At 38.1% G+C, this 20071-nt stretch overlaps 3 protein-coding genes and 1 long non-coding RNA gene across 4 annotated transcripts; 1 reads left to right on the top strand and 3 right to left on the bottom strand.

Moving 5' to 3' along the window:
* Positions 1 to 869: 869 nt before the first annotated feature.
* Positions 870 to 3334, bottom strand: LOC135081511 (ubiquitin-conjugating enzyme E2-17 kDa). The gene is made up of 3 exons (XM_063976223.1): positions 3089 to 3334; positions 2270 to 2555; positions 870 to 1992 (listed from the first exon to the last, which is right to left on the bottom strand). The coding sequence occupies exons 1-3, from the start codon at positions 3130 to 3132 to the stop codon at positions 1867 to 1869; spliced, it is 456 nt and encodes a 151-aa protein (XP_063832293.1). The 5' UTR covers positions 3133 to 3334; the 3' UTR covers positions 870 to 1866.
* A 191-nt stretch (positions 3335 to 3525) lies between these two features.
* LOC135081510 (coiled-coil domain-containing protein 174) lies at positions 3526 to 7207 on the top strand. Its single transcript, XM_063976222.1, has 7 exons — positions 3526 to 3675; positions 3757 to 3959; positions 4161 to 4343; positions 4439 to 4568; positions 4646 to 4802; positions 5242 to 5463; positions 6411 to 7207. The coding sequence occupies exons 1-7, from the start codon at positions 3631 to 3633 to the stop codon at positions 7169 to 7171; spliced, it is 1701 nt and encodes a 566-aa protein (XP_063832292.1). The 5' UTR covers positions 3526 to 3630; the 3' UTR covers positions 7172 to 7207.
* Positions 7202 to 9623, bottom strand: LOC135081818 (uncharacterized). Its single transcript, XM_063976597.1, has 3 exons — positions 9496 to 9623; positions 9139 to 9437; positions 7202 to 8581 (listed from the first exon to the last, which is right to left on the bottom strand). Exons 1-3 carry the CDS (start codon positions 9621 to 9623, stop codon positions 7701 to 7703), a joined length of 1308 nt encoding a protein of 435 aa, XP_063832667.1. The 3' UTR covers positions 7202 to 7700.
* Positions 9624 to 9897: 274 nt separating this feature from the next.
* On the bottom strand, positions 9898 to 15052 carry LOC135081469 (uncharacterized). The gene is made up of 3 exons (XR_010259198.1): positions 14760 to 15052; positions 14120 to 14189; positions 9898 to 9958 (listed from the first exon to the last, which is right to left on the bottom strand). It is a non-coding gene; the product is annotated as an uncharacterized LOC135081469 (long non-coding RNA).
* Between the last annotated feature and the right edge of the window lie 5019 nt (positions 15053 to 20071).

A 20071-nucleotide genomic window follows, 5' to 3' on the forward strand; every position in this document is an offset into this window, starting at 1 on the left:
TAGTTGAGTAGCTTTATTGATTACAATAGGAAATTGTATATAATTTAATAGTATTTACGTGTGGTTTTTTGGCTATTTTCGGCACATCGTATTAAGCATCTTATAATATAAAGTTAATCTGCATTTGTGTTAAGTTTTACTCCAAATCGTCAGTCCCTAGAGCGTCAGGCCCTAGCTTTAAACGGCACTTGGGACTAAATTACTAGTTAGGGAATGATGTTTTTTATATAGTGATAATAACAAAACAACTACATTATGTATATTAACTTGTCTATAAATGTTAAGGTTATATGTTTTATACTTTATTAGAAGTCATATAGGAGTAATGTAGTATGAAAAAATTGAAAATTATAATTTCTCCTAAAATAAAGCATAAAGTGACTGGCCCTTTTAGACATAACATAATTAATTAATAAACTATAATTTACACTAATAAAGTATTCAAAAGCATCTTAAAAAAGTTACGGACAAAATGACGTCGAAAATATTACAGATTTTTATGGAATGACCCATATATAAAAATTATCCCCAGAAAATATTATAGTATTTCCCTGCTAGACTGATGACTAAGTATTAGAGCTGGATTCATAGGTACTTACCTACTGAAAACAAAAACACTTGTAACATTTACACAATAAAATGTGAGGGCATAAAATAGAATTACGTTGTACTGTTTAAAAAGATAATAGATCTTAGGAGAGTAAACACTTGATCTAACTATTGATTGAAACTCCTTTCATCAAAATTCATTCTTGATATTAAAAAAATTAATTGTTCAAGAAACTAGGCGAAAGGAATTTCGTGCAAGGGAATGTTAGACTAATAAAAGAGGAAATTAATACAGTGATAGAGAAATACAAACACAAAAATACAACCGAAAATAATATTTTACTAGAAGACAAAATATTACACATTCGTAAAAATGTCCTCAAACATGTGAGACATTCAAACTTATAGGTTTATATGAAAACTGCTACACAGTGCTCACATGAACATCCATAGGAATGTCCAAGGTGAGTAGACAACTTGATGAATTTTGTGCAGCAGATTATTTTTTATATTGCAGACAGAAATAAAAACACTTGTACTATTTTTAGGTAAACATTTTGTTGGGGTATACTAAAAAGTTTTAATACCTCCAGGTGTTAATTTTGAAAAGTAATTGGATAGTTCTATTATTCAGTATTAGCAATAAAATACAGTTAGTTAAGTAGTAACAACTGGTATTTTGGCAGTTTTATTATGAAGATTCAAAACTTATGAACATGAAATAAAATATAAAGCATAATAAACAATTGATGCAATATCTATTCTCATAACGAAAGGCCTGTAAATTTTTCCACTTGAATAGCTAGTAAATTCTAGGACTTGTCATATTTATTCTTTGACAATCACTTGGATGTTACATTACTGAAGCTGTGCGTTTCAGTGTTATGCTATAAAAGTATGTGTTAAAAATGAAATTAATTACAAAAATAAGTTATTCACACATAATTGAACAAGCTATATGCCAGTATGGTATATCTAACAATGTCTAGAATTAAGTAATAAACTTTTCCTATTCTTAATATTAGTGGTTGTAATGATATTAATACAATCTAGTATATTGTCAAAGACAAGCAAATCTAGTGGTTTTCATGTATAAAATAAAGATACAATTTTGAATTTCTTTAACAAAATTATGATGAGTAATAATGACAGTTAAATATGACGCTCAAACTGTTAAAACAGTTCTGGCAATGGTATGGACTCAATATAAGAGTTAATTTACACACTTGTCCCAATGAATTTACATGGAGGTATTGGCCGTTACCAACAGCAGCCCAGATCCCGTGTCACTGACGTCAGAGACCCAGCGTGTCTCCGCTAATCAATAAACGATTGTTCTACACATGCTTTCACCCGCTTTTCATACTCCCTCCGGTTCTCCTTGTATAGTTGTGCAGCCATTGAGTTCGCTGGTGAGTTTGGATTTGGGTCACTAAGTAAGGACTGAAATTAAAATTAATTACATTTATTGTTGAATTAATTAATACACTATTATTATTATTTACTATAGTCACATCTTCAATAAGAATCAATTTACAAATAATTTGATGCTTTGGTAGCAAAATCAATTAGGATGTCTTATTGGAAGTTTTGCTTGAAAATCAAAATTGCACATTCATTCTTATTATTTTCTTATTTATCTCTGAATTGAAAACATATTATTTACTAGGACCAAAAAGTGCATGCATGAATTTTTTAAAATTTTATGATAAACATTTACCTGTATAGAAGTTAAAATAGCTGACACATCATATGTAGGGCTCCACCGATTTTGCAAGATGTCTAAACAAATTCCACCATCAGCATACACATTTGGATGGAACATTTTTGATACAAACCGCACTGTTGGTGGCTTATTGGGGTATTCTTCTGTAAATTCTATTGTTAGTTTAAATGTACCATCTTCAAATGGAGTATCATGGGGCCCAAATATCACAGCATTCCAGATCATGATATTGTTATCAGTAGGAGCACCCGAGACACCAGTTGGTGGATCTTCTTGTAAGCTGAAACCATTAACGATAAAATGTTAAAGCTGTCTTTGGTAGAGTATTCAAAGTTAAAGTTTTTTATACAAAAGTTCCTATCATTCACAAATCAAGGTCATATGATATTAGGTATAATGTTTGATTGAATTAATACCACCAAAGTCATGACGCTAACAGTAATGCAGGTAACGTAGAATTTGTAGCGTCTTACGAAAATAAATAGGTTAAATGGTAAGTTTCCTGAAAATTAGAATCTATTTGGATAACCTAGTTAGTGTACCAACAAACAAGTGTGTGACGTAGCTACATCTACAAATAGCATGTACAACACTGTACTCGACATAGAAAACCTCCCTCCCAACGAGGATGGCAGTCAAAAGGTAAAAATGGAAATGTAGAACAGAATAGAAATCGATGAAAATGACAGTGATGTAATTTGATGAATCAGCATTATTGCTTTTGTTCTAAACTAGAGAATCGTCTAACGTCGTATAAAATACTGAAATTGATGAAATTAACTAGGCTAAGATTGATGAATAACCAAGACAAACCGTTTGAAATCTCTCATCAGGCGTCTTCTGGCAGGAGTTGACATTTTGATTTCACGCACTTAGCACACTGGTTTAACCGATTAAAGTTTCCAAAACCTTAATCTACAAGTGAATCTTTCATATGATCGATTTAGTAAATATCACAAGGCTCTTGTACACAAAAGATTCTTCCTTTGTCGTTGTAAAATTTTTGTCGTCACGACTGTGAGTGAGATGGTTGTCAGATGACCATGAAATTAGCATTTTTTTAGTACGTAAGACAGGTACACCAACATAATGATGACGTTTGATTTCGTTGTAATGTTGGTCAAATTGAAGTCAACTTCATCTTAATAGTGTTGCGCTTTCCGGTACCGGTAGCGTAAAAATTATGATTCGAACGTTAAAATAATACGACTAAAAAAAAAAAAATAATTGTCAAAAAACGTGACACTGACAGATATTATTTGTCAAAATAGTATATCAGCTGGCTTATTGATGAATTTAGCTAACTAAAAACAAGGTTTATGTGTTAAATAAAAGCAATTTAATGTGTTTGAAACATGAACGAATCAACATCAAAAAAGATACTTTTTAATAAATCATCAGTAAGTACAAATATTGTAAATAATCATAGTGTTACTGAGTAATTACCTTATTATCGTTATGTTTTATCTTTATCATTACAGCTATTAAGCTTAAAAGCAGAATTACTAAAGAAACAAGAAGAGGTTTACGAGAAGAAACATCTGCCTCAGCATAAAATAGAGAATTTTAAACCAGCTCCTTCAAAGCCTAGTATTGAGGAAACTAAGGAACACTCGAAGAAGAGTTTTAAAGATAGCCTAAAGGCTGTAGACACTGAAGAGTTAGAGGCAAATAGGAAAGTAAAGTAAGTGGTTTTATATTGCTTAATGATTTTTTTAATGATGAAAGGATTTACCAAGCCAATCTACTCCATCTTAGCTATTATTGTTGGTGAGCTTGAAGTCAAACACAGATTAATTTGTACTAGTACATACGCAGAACTTTTATAGAACCCAGCAAGTACCATATGGATTTATTTGTTCATCTTAAATTTTGCATCTTTTAGGGCAGCTTTAGAAAAGAAGGCAGAGCTGTATGAACACTTGAAGGACGGTGCAGGTGACTCACAGTTGGCTGGCAGATTTTTAGTGGACTTCAAAAATAAAAAACAGCAAGAAAGAGATGATTCACAAGAAGATTGCAATTCACAAGCTCCAGAAGCATCTTATCAGGATGATGACAATGATTGGTAATATTTTAAAAAGATGCTACAATATTTTATACAGTAACTTTTTTGAATTTAATTTAGTTTAATAAAGAAACTAACCTTTCCAATATTTTTAGGGTTGAGTTCACTGATTGTCTTGGTCGCACACGCAAGTGTCACAAATCAGACCTAGATCTATACATGAAACGAGATAGAGATCTTGTGAAAATTTTAACCAATGATCATGATAATAAAGATGATACTAAGGTAAGAGACACTTTGTATTTATAATAAATTCTTTAAAGTATACCATTATTATTGATAATTTTGGTATTATGTTGTAGGAGTCATCGAATACCACTACTCCTCAAAGCGAAAAACCACTACTAGTGCAAAAAACAAATGACTATCTACAGTCACTACGTGAGAAATGGGAGGAAAAAGAGAAGGAGCTGCTTGCCAAAGACAAGGATATTCACTACCAGGATCTATTGTTTGATGGTTTGTAACAAACTGAAACTGTAGCTTAGTTATTAAGTATGTAAACATCAAAATTTCTCATCTTGTTTGACCAGCCAGTGTTAGCAAAATCCTCCATTTGCCTGTTGCAACTGCAGTAGAGACTCTATTGATGATGATGAATTCTATAGACATAGGTACTTTTAAAAATAAAGTATCTCTAGAGAGTTGAGTAATACAAGTTCATCTCTTCCTTTATTGTAAGAAGTAACATTAACTATCAAAAACTGGCTACTTCAGGCATAACAATAACTTTTATATTTTTGGATATGTCAAATAAAATATAACAATAAAAGCTTTGTAACTTATTAATTTTTAATATTAGATTATCTTACCTTATCCACTTGTCGTAAGATCCAAAATATATTATGCGTTAAGTAGGTTAAATAATAAATACTCATTTCATGTTTGTATTATCCAGAGGCGCGCATCCACGGCGTCGGCTACTACTCCTTCAGCACCGACGAGACGGAGCGTCGGCGGCAGATGGACGAACTCTTGAAGCAGCGGGAGGAGACGCTGCGGGCGCAGAAGGAAGCCGAAGCAGTGAGGAAGAAGCGTGACGAGTTGCTGGCGGCAAGAGTCGCGGCCGCGCGCGCTCGTCAGAGGGCTAGGGCTGGCTTACCGCCGGAAGAGCCGAAAGGTAATATTACTAAAGCCCGGTCTGTGAGCACGTAGAATTTTGTCCAATGACCTCAAGCTACCCATCCTTATCGCTCGCGCGTAATTATATTGCTGTCGCAATTGTGCGAGGGGCGCCCGCAGAGAGTGTGCGAGCGCGATAGCAACATAATTACGCGCGAGCGATAAGGATGGATAGCTTGAGGTCATTGGACAAAATTCTACGTGCTCATAGACCGGGCTTTAGCAACTTCGCCATATTTTTTCTTTTATACAAAACGTTTTCCCATCTTTTAAACCTTACCTGTGGCCTAATTCACGTATTTAGTCGCTTTAGTCGAACGAACTAAAGTCGCTGACATAGCCCGACGGATTAGCAAGCTGAAGTGGCAGTGGGCAGAGCACATAGTACGCAGAACTGACGGCCGATGGGGCAGCAAGGTTCTGGAATAGAGGCCGCGTAGGTACCGGAAAACGCAGCGTGGGACTTCCACCCACAAGGTGGACCGACGACCTGATAAGGGTAGCAGGAAGAAAGTCATTGGGGGAGGCCTATGTTCAGCAGTGGACGTCCTGTGGCTGAAATGATGATGATGATGATGATGAAGTTTTGTTACGTGAATAAAGCTACTGGACTACGACAATTTCTCCGTGGTTGAGGATTCCGGGTGAAACTCGCTTCCACCTACGGCCTGATCGTCACTTACCATCAGGTGGAATACAGGCCAAGAGCTTCCTAGTTGTGGATAAAAAAAAAATTATAAGAAAAATCAGCTATATCGGCCCACCCTCTCCCCCATCTCACCTCCCTTTCACACGACTACAACAACTGCTTAGCCAGGATCTAGAGTTTGACCTCCAATGAAACCCAACCCTTGGGTTGATGTTGAGCAGTTCAGTGACTATTGTATAAATAAAATTTTTCCCGTGACTTTGGAAACTTACCTAATCGTCAATCTCTCTTTTCAGCGCAAAACGAAAAGGACTTCACCACATGCTTGCTAGAATTCTTGACTCAGCAGAAGAACGAGGCAGACGCCAAAGCGAAAGAAGAAGAAAAGAAACTTCGGGAAGAACAAGAGAAGGAAAGGCAAAAGTTGCGGGACGCATACATCCGCGAATGGGACTTGGGCAAGGAAGGGGTTGAGGGTAAAGTCAAGAAATTCCGGGAAATGACCCAAGAAGAATACGTAGAGCAGCAGAGAAGTAAACGCATAGACGAATTCGCACCACCAAAAAGTTCATCGTCCTCAAAATCTGTTCACACTTTCGATGAAAGTGGTAGAAGTTCTTCTGGGTTGAATCCATCTGCGCCAAAAACGTGGTCAGAAGTAAGACCGATGGAAGCTCCCCCGCCCCCAGATATAGGAGATATCAGTGCGTTAGACGAACAAAAAGGCTTATACTTTTCTACCAAGAAACCTGCTAACACCATTAAATACAAGAACTTTGTTAAACCCCAAGAACCAACGCCCATAGAAAATGAACTTAGTGACGATGAAGGTGAAGGTGAACAAATAAGGCCACAAAAAAGAAAATCTGAAAGAGATCATTCAGAAATAGCACCTCCTCCGACCTACGACTATTATGGGCCCACGCCAAAACATTCTAGACCCAAAAAACCATTCGAGTCTGACATTAGGGAAGCATACGCACAGGGCGCGAAAAGCCTAGAGGCAAAAGGTAACGATAGGCAACTATCAAAAGCGTATGACTTCACATTTGATTGATATACATTTTATGTAAATAAAAATGCTAAGTGTAAATTAGATTTTTATTGACTTTAAAAGTACCTATATCTAAACTAATATCACATTTATGAATCCTACGTGTAGTGTTTTAGTCAATCTATTACAGCACTGCATTTGATTCGAAACTGTATTACTGCACAAAGAAAAGATGCGAATGATAGTGCGAAGAGTAAGGTTATTCAGTATTAGAAAATAGGTTGTATTTTTTTTACACACTAATATCAATCTATTATATTCTACTAATATTTACAATATACAATTTGCTCCCAATAAATTGATTACAACAATTGTGTTATGCACTCAAAAGTGATTTTAAAATACTTAATATTAACTAATCTAGTAGTTTGTGATGAATGAGAACTGCGGTCTTTTTAAAGCTATTTGATAGAGATCATTATCACATATTTTTACGGCACAACTATTCAATCTTCCTAAGGTTATGAGAAAGAAAATAGATAACCATGATTGTAATTCTAAAAGAATGTCTCATTATCCAATAACAGTGCACTTACAAACTAATACTAAATGCTAAAATGCATATAAGTATAAAAGGATTGAAGGTCACCGCTGCTGAATCGTTTTTAGATTTCGGTGGCATAGGCGACCCGTTCTTGTAAGCGTCAGTCGTGGTAGTAAGTGTAGTGGTATCAGTCATTTGTTCCATAGATTTTTCAGTCGTTGCTGGACTGTCGTTTTGCTGAAGCGCTTCAGCAGTAGGTAGTTGCATGCTTGGTTTTATTTCGTTGCTCACCATTTCTTTCACATCAACAGATTTCATCATCGTTTCAGGAGCTTTTGTCGTAACCATTTCTTTTACTACATCAGCTTTCATCATCATTTCTGGGGCTTTTGTCGTTGTAGAGTCTATTTTAAGAGCTTCTGCCATTGTTGTTGCTACTTCTAAAGAGATCGGCATTTCTTTACTGGCTTCAGTACTGCTTTCTACCATTTTAGGTTCATCCGTTGTCTGCTTCATGTCCATTTGTGTTTCAGGCGTTGTATTCATTGTCTCTGACGTCATAGTAATATTGGAAGCAGGTTCTGTTACTGGTGTTGGTTGTTCAGCAGTAACGTTGGCATCAGTTTCGTTGTTCGTATCGTTAACAATAGCGTTTTCTTCGTGTTCATCGTTTTCGATTATATTATTCATTTTAGTTTTACCAGAATTGATGAAAGTGCTGGATGTTATGGCATTTCGTTTTAGTCTTCGATTTCTTGCGACGATTTTGACCAGTCCATTGAAGGCGTCGGTCTCTCGGTCGGTTTTGGGGCCGTTGCAGAGGTCCCCGCGGCAGGGGCACGTCATTCGGTAGTTGTTGGTCGAGTTGCAGTGCAGGAGGTAGCATTCGTCTTGGTAGAACTTCACGCAGTACCGGGACTCGACGAAGGCTGTGGAATTGATGAAACGAGTTAGATAAGAAAAAGTGCGTTGGAGACATTTCTACTCCTAGTCCTTTCTACAAACAGCAAGCTTTTATCTAGATCACATAACGTCAATTTCGATTATTTGACCTGTATAAAGTTAAAGTTTTTTGATTCAGAAAGTTCTGGGTTCAATTTTCCTACATTACTCCTACCAGCTCCTACCATTTTCACGATGACGATGCGGAACTACGTGGTTCGATGAGATGGTGATGGTGAGAACACACAAATTGTATTTGTCCCAATTTCGTATCAAACTTTGGCACCATGGTTGTGACCTCTGTTGTTAGATGGTCTAGCTGACTCCAGCTAGATCTTACTGAGCAGAGCTGAGCTTGTACATAATACGTACGAGGCGACGAGGCGACGGTGGCGCAGTGCGTGTACCCCGGGTCGCAGGCCGTGACCTGGTCGGAGAGCTCGTCGTAGGGCGGCGCGCGCTCGCGCCGGTGCACCTGCTCCGCCAGCGGCCCGCACCAGTAGCACTGCAGGCGCCTGGCGCTGGGGACATGTTGCATACGTACGCGGCGACGAGGCGACGGTGGCGCAGTGCGTGTACCCCGGGTCGCAGGCCGTGACCTGGTCGGAGAGCTCGTCGCAGGGCGGTGCACCTGCTCCGCCAGCGGCCACCAGTAGCACTGCAGGCGCCTGGCGCTGGGGACATGTTGCATACGTACGCGGCGACGAGGCGACGGTGGCGCAGTGCGTGTACCCCGGGTCGCAGGCCGTGACCTGGTCGGAGAGCTCGTCGTAGGGCGGCGCGCGCTCGCGCCGGTGCACCTGCTCCGCCAGCGGCCACCAGCAGCACTGCAGGCGCCTGGCGCTGGGGACATGTTGCATACGTACGCGGCGACGAGGCGACGGTGGCGCAGTGCGTGTACCCCGGGTCGCAGGCCGTGACCTGGTCGGAGAGCTCGTCGCAAGGCGGCGCGCGCTCGCGCCGGTGCACCTGCTCCGCCAGCGGCCCGGACCAGTAGCACTGCAGGCACTCGCCTGACGCTGGGGACATGTTGGATACGTACGCGGTGACGAGGCGACAGTGGCGCAGTGCGTGTACCCCGGGTCGCAGGCCGTGACCTGGTCGGAGAGCTCGTCGCAGGGCGGCGCGCGCTCGCGCCGGTGCACCTGCTCCGCCAGCGGCCACCAGTAGCACTGCAGGCGCCTGGCCCTGGGGACAGGTTGCATACGTACGCGGCGACGAGGCGACGGTGGCGCAGTGCGTGTACCCCGGGTCGCAGGCCGTGACCTGGTCGGAGAGCTCGTCGCAGGGCGGCGCGCGCTCGCGCCGGTGCACCTGCTCCGCCAGCGGCCCGCACCAGTAGCACTGGAGGCACTCGCCTGACGCTGGAAAATATAGGATAATAAAGTTAATCTTGTGTATGTATTAGCAAAACGAGATTTTACACCACTATTAGATTAACAAAGATGACTTTAAGGTAAGGACTGGACTAGATGTCTAAATATGGGATGTTCTACTTATAATAATACAAAATAATTGAAAATATTGTAAGTACCTACCTACTTATAGTTTTCTACTATACCTACTCACTGTAGGCCTTATACAGAAGCTGAAAGTTGCACAGCGTGTTATGGAGAGGGCTATGCTCGGTGTTTCTTTACGAGATCGAATCAGAAATGAGGAGATCCGTAAACGAACTAAAGTCGCTGACATAGCCCGAAAGATTAGTAAGCTGAAGTAGCAATGGGCAGGGCACATAGTACGCAGAACTGACGGCCGATGGGGCAGCAAGGTTCTGGAGTGGAAGCCGCGTACCGGAAAATGCAGCGTGGGACGTCCACCCACAAGGTGGACCGACGACATCATATAGATAGCAGGAAGGCGTTGGACGCAGGCCGCTACCAACCGGGCAACATGGAAGGCATTGGGGGAGGCCTATGTTCAGCAGTGGACAACCTATGGCTGAGATGATGACTAGGTAACAATAGGACAAAATTTTTCACTTTTTTCTCCCCTTGCCGATTCACATCACATACCTATTGCTTTACTAACGAAAATCAACTTATTCTCTCTCTTTATTAATGTTGTCTGAAAAATATTGGAAAAATGTTTTTACATGAACTTCAGTCGTCCTTTTCTTCGATAGCTTTTATTTTTATACGACTTGGATATTAGGTGCGCGCACAGTTTGAGTGGGTGATTTGTAGATTTTTCCACTCGATAACAATAAAATTTATCTATTACCTACGGCGAGTTATTTTGGTATTGTAATTATGAATAGTTAATAATCGATTTTAATAGAAATGTTGCTTTTTGTCTTAACTATTTATTTAATTCTAAACAAGTACTAAAGCTAAGATTTTAAGTTTTCTAGAATAATTTATTCTGAATAACCCCCTCGGTGGACCTTATGCGGTCAGAGGAAGCGGTTGTGGAAGCCTTTGTCCAGCAGTGGACGTCATTTGGCTGAGTCATAAAGTCATATCATAATCAGAATTAGCGAGGCCATTTGATCGCGTCATCCACCAACAGTCCATTGTTGAGCGACACGAGATCATTTATTCAGCGTACAGCTGGCCGCATCGCTTGATTACTGCCGCGGCCTAATAGTCGCCGGCCAACGCAAATATTGGCGGAATCCTCCGGGCGACGATTGTCGCGTTCCATTCCATCTACACTCGGACACAAAAATGTGGGCATGTTTCATTTATTAACGTTTAACTTTAATTGTTTTAACTAGGGCTAAAAGTAGTACCTACCTATTTATTTAGGGATTTGGTACACGATTTCAAATTATGATAAATGCTCGTGTTCCTAGCGGATGTCAAACACGCAATGTTGAACCTATGTAGGCACAAAACTACGAGTAAAACCGTGAAGAAAATCCTCAAGCTAAAAGTAATTGTTTTATTCTGGGAAGTTGATTTGACTTATAAGGTATTGTAAAACAATCATTTATGTTTTATAATTTAATAAGTACTGCATATTATCAATATTTGTTTTGTTAATTCCGATGCATTAGCAGGCCCATTTAATCGTCACTAATTCAGCGAACACGAGCTATGTGGAGCCATCATTTATTCAGAATGCAGCTAGCCGCATCGTCTAAACGCTTTGGCACAGCATATGCGAGTAACCGCTCATAATATACTACGTAGATGTTTTTAGCGGAAACTTGGAGGACTTTATTTAAAATGTATAGAAATGTATGAAGGCCGTCACGTCCACGTGACAAACTCGTCTCGGTGCGATCTCAAGGGAAGAACGATGCTTGCCGTAGTCTGCCGTATAACTAAAAGTGGGGCAGAGATATGTAGTCGCTAAGCCAACACAAAAATTTACAGGCTCTCATCAATTTCAGGATCTTAAAGTAGGTAGGTAATTGCTTAAAAAGTAAATTCTTAATTTTGTTCTTTCATGAAAGAAATCAAGTAAGCACCTACAATAAAAAGTAGGTATTTTAACAACTTAAATTCAGGAGTACCTACTCAGGCTACCTACACCAAACTAGGTAAGCTTTTTGCTTGTAGACTTAAGGTTATGGTTTAAATATGTGTTTGCGTGGATAGAAGTGGATATTGTGTTAATGCTAACTGACCTCATTGTATTGTACCTACCTACCGCACAATAGTCAGCTAACATTAGCAAGATTAATGTGCTGTTAATGTAGGTATTCATACACACTCGTGCGACGTGGGCGCTACTTGATACATTGATAGATTATGAGAAGAACAATACCGCAATGACTAAGGCTAGACATATTATTATAAGATGTTTAGTTTAGCCCGTCACATACAAATAGGGTGTCATCGTCTCAGTTCGATTCGATTTCGATACGACTAAATACCTAGTTAAAGAAAGGTACCACTTACTATTCTTTTCTTTGAAGTAAAACAGTGTATTTCTTACTTGAAAAAAAAAAAAACAGGAGGTAGGTATATCTATGAGCATTATTAAGGCTGTGATTATTTAGGCTTACTTACTTATCTTAACAAATAACATTACTGTTTAAATATTAAATCCATAGCTCGTCATATTTATGCGTGCCACTGTACTGCAACCAGACAGGCGCAGCAATATCCAGGTAGACTCCCTTCGCCCACTATCGAATCGAAAGTGTTCGCTAACAAGCGCGGGGAAATAATGGGACTGCAGAATAAACCTACTTCATTTATGAATTTTGGAAGTACTAACTTTACCTATAACGTTGAAAGATAACTCCCAGTTCAGGAATTTTCACAAGCTCAGAAGCTTGTGCAAAAACTTAACTTGTAATTATTGTTTTTGTGAATGTATAATTAATTATTTGTGTAATTCTTAGTACCTATTTTGTAATAAGTATCAATTAACGTTTAATTTTACAAGCTTTTTTTTACCTAAATGTAGTAGTTCAGTCATCATTGATCAACCTGAATTTCTTAAGGTCTGAAATTATCAAATAGGTAGTTTCTTTATATTTTACTTTAATAGTCATACAAGTATAACAACAATATGAAAAATACTGTTTTGCAAGTATAATCGTCCGCTAAATAACAAAATGCAAACTGCGTTTTATCTTTGCCGCCAACACGCCGTGAACACGACTGTGCATAGTTTCCATGCAAATTAAATACAACCTGCGAATATAACAGTCTGCAGCAGCTGTATTGTAAAATTTTATCTACCTCGGAACGCGCGAAAATACTTTTTGTTCGCAAACACATCACTGCCGGAGGCTAGTTGCTGCATGGGAGCGACCACTTGCGCCGAAGGCCGTACGTATGTCCACTGAATTTTTTATTACACGTGTTGTGGCGAGTTAAAATTTGTAAAATGATGATTCAAAACACTTTGTTTTGTTGTAGCGATACAATCGATCGATTGAGGGTACGATAAACGGTATTTTTTGGTAATCTGAAAGAAAATTTGATATCGTATCTAAAATTCTAAATTACTAGCATTAAGTTGACGGCAACTATTATGAGATTGTCCTATACTACGAAAACACCAGCAATCTACGACACGCTACGGATACTTCGTAGCATTGTTGCTACGAATTACTACGAAACTACGACAAGTCGAGCTATTAAGTTATGAAGAAGTTCTTGTTATATCGGGCTTTCAATCTTGATGCCGCTTCGCATGGACATTATCATAATGTCATCAACAATTTTAGTGATGTTTATCACTGAGAAATTGAATTAGTAAATTGAATTAGTAAATTGACCTTTATAGCGATATGAATAAACGTATTTGTTCATTATGTATTTGTTTGTCTATTAACGAGTGAATAGTATTTTTAGAAATGTAGGTACGTAGGTAACTTTTATGCCGTAAAGTTATTAAATATAACCCGCGTTCCAGCAAACTTGATATGAATATTAAACTTTATTGTTTATAGCTTGTTTCTGACAAACAACTCCATAAGGCACTCAGGGCTCCGTCCGCGTTTCGCGTCTGTGCGGAATAAATCATAACATGCATCAAGTAACTGTTGAACAGAGGGAACATTTATCACCGGAGTTGGCAACTCAGGATAATCCCGAGGTACTTTAGGAGGTACTCACCACTTAGCAGGATGAGAATCGCGGCCGCCAGCGCGGCGGTCCGCGGCAGACACGACTCTTCTCTCGCCATCTGTCGAAAAACTTGTTTAGTTTGTGGTTTCATTTCAATTAGTAAACAAATGAAAACATCTTTCCATTATTCAGCCTTAATTTAGTTTAACTACTATTAATTTACCTGTAGAATATAATAAATGTTACGTAACGCTGTTGGAAAATATTAAAAATTAATTATAAAAGGCATTGCTAAAAGGTAAAGACGCGCTTCTTTTATATTAAATTTCTGAAATAAAATCACGTCCACTTAATTGTTCATTGTTTTTGCTGTGGGGCAAAGTAGGTATACATATTTGAGTAGTGCTTTTTGTGTAAGTTGGAACTCAAAAGCACTCTTAACTAGTTTCTTTAAATTAAAAAGAAAAACTAACGGTTTGTACATGCTTTTCCACCAGTGAATTTATGTTCCATGGTTCAAAAACTTAGCGTCGAAGAAAACTAACTTACGTGCAATAAAACACACCCTACGAGGCTTTATTTGCAATTTCTACCATTCTTTAAGACTTTTACACCAAGAAGTAAGTATTCAGGTTTTATTTTCGTTTTCATTTAGTTACTAATAAATAATTGCTTCATACTGGCATACCTTAAGTACTTTTCACTTGATCCTTGTAAGCGCGCTATATTTTTGTTGTTACATTAGTTGTTGTCTGAATATCTTCGTTCTTCTAAGGAACTACGGGTACTGGCACAGTTGTAACTATCTTGGGACCGACTTCGGGTAGTGTGAGTTAAAAATTAACTTCAAAGTTTGCAAACTTTTTGAAAGATCGGAACTAGGGGACCGACTTAAGAGATGAATGGAATTGATACCTTTGTTACTAGAGAGCGTTGAGACTAAGCGATACGAAGCGCGTACGCCAGCGTCAGACCGCCGACTAGCGGCTCCGCGGTGTGTCCGTGACGTAGCCGCGACGTAAACGTGCGTGTGACGTGCTGAATTGAATTACGGTCACGTGCGGCGAAACTGTGTCGGTTCCGTACATGCTGTTTGTGGTAGTGGGTTAAAAATATCTAGTACAAACGAACCTTGAAGAAAGCTGGACAATTATTTCTCATGTCCTTGGCTTACATAAATATTTGAAACTTACAAGTTATTAAAAGGAACTAGGTCTGATCGGCTTTGCAGTCGCTCTAGCCATTTAAGGCATTCTAGAATGCTAGCCTCACAGCACAGTTTGACATTATAACATGAAGACAATGAACTTACATTTTAAGATTATTGTTAATTTGATTTTACCTTATTTCTTAAAATTTGTCCTCCTAGTGTTACTAGGCGTAATATTATAATATATTTGTGTCATGTACTCAATTTCTGTGGGCTGCGTAGACGGCTTCCCCTGGGCCCAGACGGGTACAACCGCAGTGTTTTCGTTCCGCAACCCTTTCATTTTGGGTACAAGGAATAGGTGGATTCTTTTACGTTGTCTTAATTAAAAAGAATGGCTAATCCTGGAATTAATTATGTTTTTGTAAATTACTAAAATGTGTAGTAAAAAGTTTTGTTGCCTGCTTTTCCTGTTTACCTATCTATTTTATGGTTGTGTGTAGAAACAACAAATATTTTAAAGCTACGTGATATACGACTATATTTTTAAAACAAACTGTAGTAGATGAGTTTTCAACGAAACCGAACAGCTACCATTAGTCATAGGAACAACAAAATTCTAACTGCGGTTTTCATATTTCAAAACTAAAGTCGGAACTCTGAACAGTATGTACGTAATTATAGTAAACACATAATGATCGATCAACATCTCTGATTGTAAAGAACGATGACTTTTAGTTCCATTCAATATTGATTCATTCTGTAATAATAAGTGGGTTGGTGACACGATCAATCATTATACCTTTAGAATACACTTTGCCTCTTAGCTGGGCTATTTATACGACCCAGTTTGGTTATGCCGTTATGATCAATGGATTACGTTATTATTCGTAAGTTTACTGGGACGCTACTTGTTTTTAATAGTTACCTACTTAACTGTAAACTATGTCTTGAAACCAACTGGTCAGTATTTGATAGATGCATAATGTCACGACATAAAAATAGAGACGAATACCCAATTATTATAATGCGTCCAATATCACAAGACCGCTAAATATTACCATACCATAATAATTTACCTTATAAATCATTATTACATTCACACGCAATAAATAAATAGCAATGGATACTTTATTTAAATATGAATCCCATCTATTACCGCGTGGCGAAGCCATTTTCTCGTTGTTTTCCGTCGCACATAAAACAGCTTCTTAGAAATAAGGTCGCTCTTTAGAAAATACGATCGTGCAGGGACAATAAATTGAAGCATGAATAAACAGTCCAAGGAAATAGATTATCGCCCAGACTAGGGCTGTGCGCTCGGGTTTCCCCGAAACGGTTCTATATTTCCCCAGATTTTAATTAAAGTTCTGACATGTGGGCATAATTAAGGGCAATTTGACATGCACAATAAGCAATTCCTGTAATATAGCTGAAATTATATTTACTCGTAGTACACCGGTTTCACCGGTTCCTCGTAAGTTTCGGAGAGTTGTTTGACATAAGTAAAGGTTGCTGATTTTACTATTCACTTTAATCGTCAGATACAGATTTATTATGGGCAAAAGAAGTGTCTACTATCTAGAAAAGGTTTTGACTATCTAAATAAATAAATAAAAAATGTATTTATTGCCTTTACCAGAACCATTAGACAGGTACAGAAAACAAACATTTTATGATAAAGGCAGAACACGTTAATCAAATGTTGGTAGGTACTACTGATAGGTAACTTTTCATCTTTGACACGGAATTATTTTTCCTGGAAAATTACAAAGGAAAACTTTGTAGATTTCTTGGCGGCAGCCCTAAACGTCACTAGCTCCGGGACCGGGGTGTTTTTGCCGGGAATCGATTCGACCGTTACGAGTTTTGTTCCGATATGGAGATGGTTCCGCTTAGTTTTATTTACCGTTCGTAGTTTGTTGATGAGATTTCTATGTCCATCAGGGGTTTTGCGCTGAAGTGTAGAACTCAATGCTCGATATGTTATCTACATGTTTATTTTAAATAAACTTGACGAAATACAAGTAACTAGTGGTGTAATTTTAGTTATTGGTGACGAGTAAGTAGGTAATAAAGCTTCCTTGTACCTACCGAAATAAATACCTGGACCATCCATGTAAAAATTCCCGTATTATGATTAAAAGGGAATATTTTTCAAAGTACTAATAATTTTGTTTCTTGTTAGTAATTAATTATTTAGTCGTTATTATATAAAACTGTAGATAACTCTACCATACTAACTGCACACACTGCTTCCCAAAGAGTTATTTCTTAAGCACTAACTTCTTTGATTTTTAAAAACTTTCAGCTTGATCTACCTACGTAAATATAACTATCAAATACTTTAATTGGTTCATCAAACAAATAAAATATTTTTCTTTCTTTCTAAATACATAGGAAATTGTCTACGTATTCCTATTTAACAACATACAAAATAATACTGTAGTGTAGAACCGTGGAGATCTGGTAATTTGCTTTGTTTGTTGAGGCGTGAGAGTAACTTGACCGCAATCCCAGGCCGGGTTCCGATCGAGTTTTGGCCGCGTTTCATGTGTATTTATTTCACACCACTACAGAAACATTGGAGCTGTAATTCAAGGGAATGTAATAACGTTTGTAATTTAATTATTTATGTTAGCATTTCATGGCAAGTAGACTAGGTGAAATCGCATTTGGATTTGAAGGGGAAATAAGACGTCAAGGATTTATACATAGCAACATAGGAAATATAACACCAATTTTACTAACTTATGTAATTGTATCTCTCAGCACTCAGATCATAGTTCTATGATCTGAGTCTCAGCACCTCTTTAGTTGTATGAGTACAACTAAGTTTCGTCGGCGCGCTTTTCTTCTGAAGCTGCAATGATCAGGATTTTACGAATAACATGCAGTATTAGGTACAGTAGAATACCGTGTCGTACGACGTCGCTTATAACGACCGACCGCTTTTAGCGACGCATATTTATGATTTGGTTGGTTGATTTATTGAGAAATAACGTCAAAAATTACTTCAGTAGTACGACGTCCGGATAGTACGATGTAATATCATCGGTCCCTTGAGCGTCGTTATAATCGGATTCTACTGTGTGTGTGTTCTCCTTTTTCAATAAAAACTAAGTTCACTTATATGACTCAAGTGTTAAAGCGTAGCTAACATTTATGTTAATACTGACATTAGTCACCAGCACCTGTTATTCAGTCGTCGCATTACTGGAGCCATTCATCTCGCATAAAGCATTTGATAAAAGTCTGAGATTGGCGCGGCTGCGGTAGGTGAGCAGTCCACAATGCGGTGCGAGCTGGCATTGTGGGATGTAGGTCATCGAGGCATTGGAAGCTTGGCTGCATTGCGACGACTCTAATGATATGCATCCAGACTGACAAATAGTATGCCAGTAGTTCAGAATTTTAAATCAGATTATTTGATATCTCAAACAATACTCATCACACGTTGTTTCCCGCTGAAAACCAGCTTCTCGACATGACGTTTTGTCAAGTCGCGATATTTGCTGAGTGGGCGCCTGTTCAGCATATTTTTAAGATATTATGTCTACTTTTGTTTTGTCCGTCACATTGTTATCTATATCTATATACTTATAATAAATCTGTAGAGAGGTCAATTCTGTACATGAAATATATTTTCAAAATAACTATCAGGGGGTGATTAGTGATCGATACTGATGCCAAAAATGCAATCAGTAAAATTTTTGTCTGTCTGTCTGTCTGTCTGTCTGTATGTTCCTTATAGAAACAAAAACTACTCGACGGATTTTAACGAAACTTGGTACAATTATTCTTCATACTCCTGGGCAGGTTATAGGATACTTAGGAATTCCCACGTGTAGCGTTGCAGTTTTGCTGTTTTTCACAAATTTAGTTTCTTACTCGATATTTGGATTTAGGATACCACTAGCGACATCTATTGGCGTGGTTTGGAATTAATTTGCAATAGGTGGCGCTTTTTGCTCAGTCAATTCAAATATATTTTATTGAAACATTTCCTAATGTTTTTATTTTGATTATTCTATTTTTTAATAGAATATTTTCAGTGTTCAGGAGATTGTTTTCATCATGGTTTTTATTAGTATTTACTTTTTACCTAAGCGGCGAAACGAAACGTCTTGCGATGTCGATGACTCGCAGGCTGTCAGTTGAGCTGTCAAATCACTTTGGAATTTTGGTCGATCTTGCGCAACCGCAATTTTATTATTTTCGGGGATGTAACCCCCTGTGTTTCAAATCGTGGAATGCAGAATGCATCCACGATAATTTCTTAATATATTTTTAAAATAAACACACATGAGGTAAGTTCCCGTCGGAGAATTTATTTATTTTTTCGTGATTGATAATTTTCGTATTCCAGTACGTGGTATTTCATGTAATCGTTTCTTTCAGAAATTCCCTAAATCGTATTCGGATGAGGGTATTGGGATGCTGAAAACTGCGAGTGAAGTTTAAATTAGCGAGCAGTTTTCGTGAGTATTTGTTTCCCATTGCGGTTTTTTTCATAACCTAATGCCACGTTCCACTTGTGATTCTGACACTCGTATTTTTCGTTTCAGATGCGGGATTTCATATTTTACAATATTTCATAATTTTACAAATGTTATAGTTCAAACATTTCAAATTTTATATTTTATATTTCATATTCTACGATTTTACATTTCATATTTTAGATATTTCAATATTTCATATTGATTTCTATAATTATTACTCCTTTCTGAACTGCTGATCTCTTCGCATTTCCTCCTTGTCATCAAACCTCTGTCTCTGCAAGAGTGTGAACGCTTTCCTGCCGAGGAGATGCAAGAGTTTCATCTGGCACTGTGCGCTTGAGGCCGTGG

Source organism: Ostrinia nubilalis, chromosome 20, assembly GCF_963855985.1.
Source record: "Ostrinia nubilalis chromosome 20, ilOstNubi1.1, whole genome shotgun sequence".
Lineage (NCBI taxonomy): Eukaryota > Metazoa > Arthropoda > Insecta > Lepidoptera > Crambidae > Ostrinia > Ostrinia nubilalis.

Bases quoted from the DNA above. Each gene is read 5' to 3' on its own strand.
- LOC135081511 (XM_063976223.1), bottom strand. From the start codon at position 3,132: ATGTCAACTCCTGCCAGAAGACGCCTGATGAGAGATTTCAAACG. The intron at 2,556-3,088 runs GTTTGTCTTGGT...TAATGGTTTCAG, and splicing joins CTGATGAGAGATTTCAAACG to CTTACAAGAAGATCCACCAA. The intron at 1,993-2,269 runs GTAAATGTTTAT...TTTTAATTTCAG, and splicing joins CTATTTTAACTTCTATACAG to TCCTTACTTAGTGACCCAAA.
- LOC135081510 (XM_063976222.1), top strand. From the start codon at position 3,631: ATGAACGAATCAACATCAAAAAAGATACTTTTTAATAAATCATCA. The intron at 3,960-4,160 runs GTAAGTGGTTTT...TGCATCTTTTAG, and splicing joins GAGGCAAATAGGAAAGTAAA to GGCAGCTTTAGAAAAGAAGG. The intron at 4,803-5,241 runs GTTTGTAACAAA...TGTATTATCCAG, and splicing joins CCAGGATCTATTGTTTGATG to AGGCGCGCATCCACGGCGTC.
- LOC135081818 (XM_063976597.1), bottom strand. From the start codon at position 9,623: ATGTCCCCAGCGTCAGGCGAGTGCCTGCAGTGCTACTGGTCCGGGCCG. The intron at 9,438-9,495 runs GTACACGCACTG...ACATGTCCCCAG, and splicing joins GTCACGGCCTGCGACCCGGG to CGCCAGGCGCCTGCAGTGCT. The intron at 8,582-9,138 runs GTACGTATGCAA...TCAATTCCACAG, and splicing joins CACCGTCGCCTCGTCGCCGC to CCTTCGTCGAGTCCCGGTAC.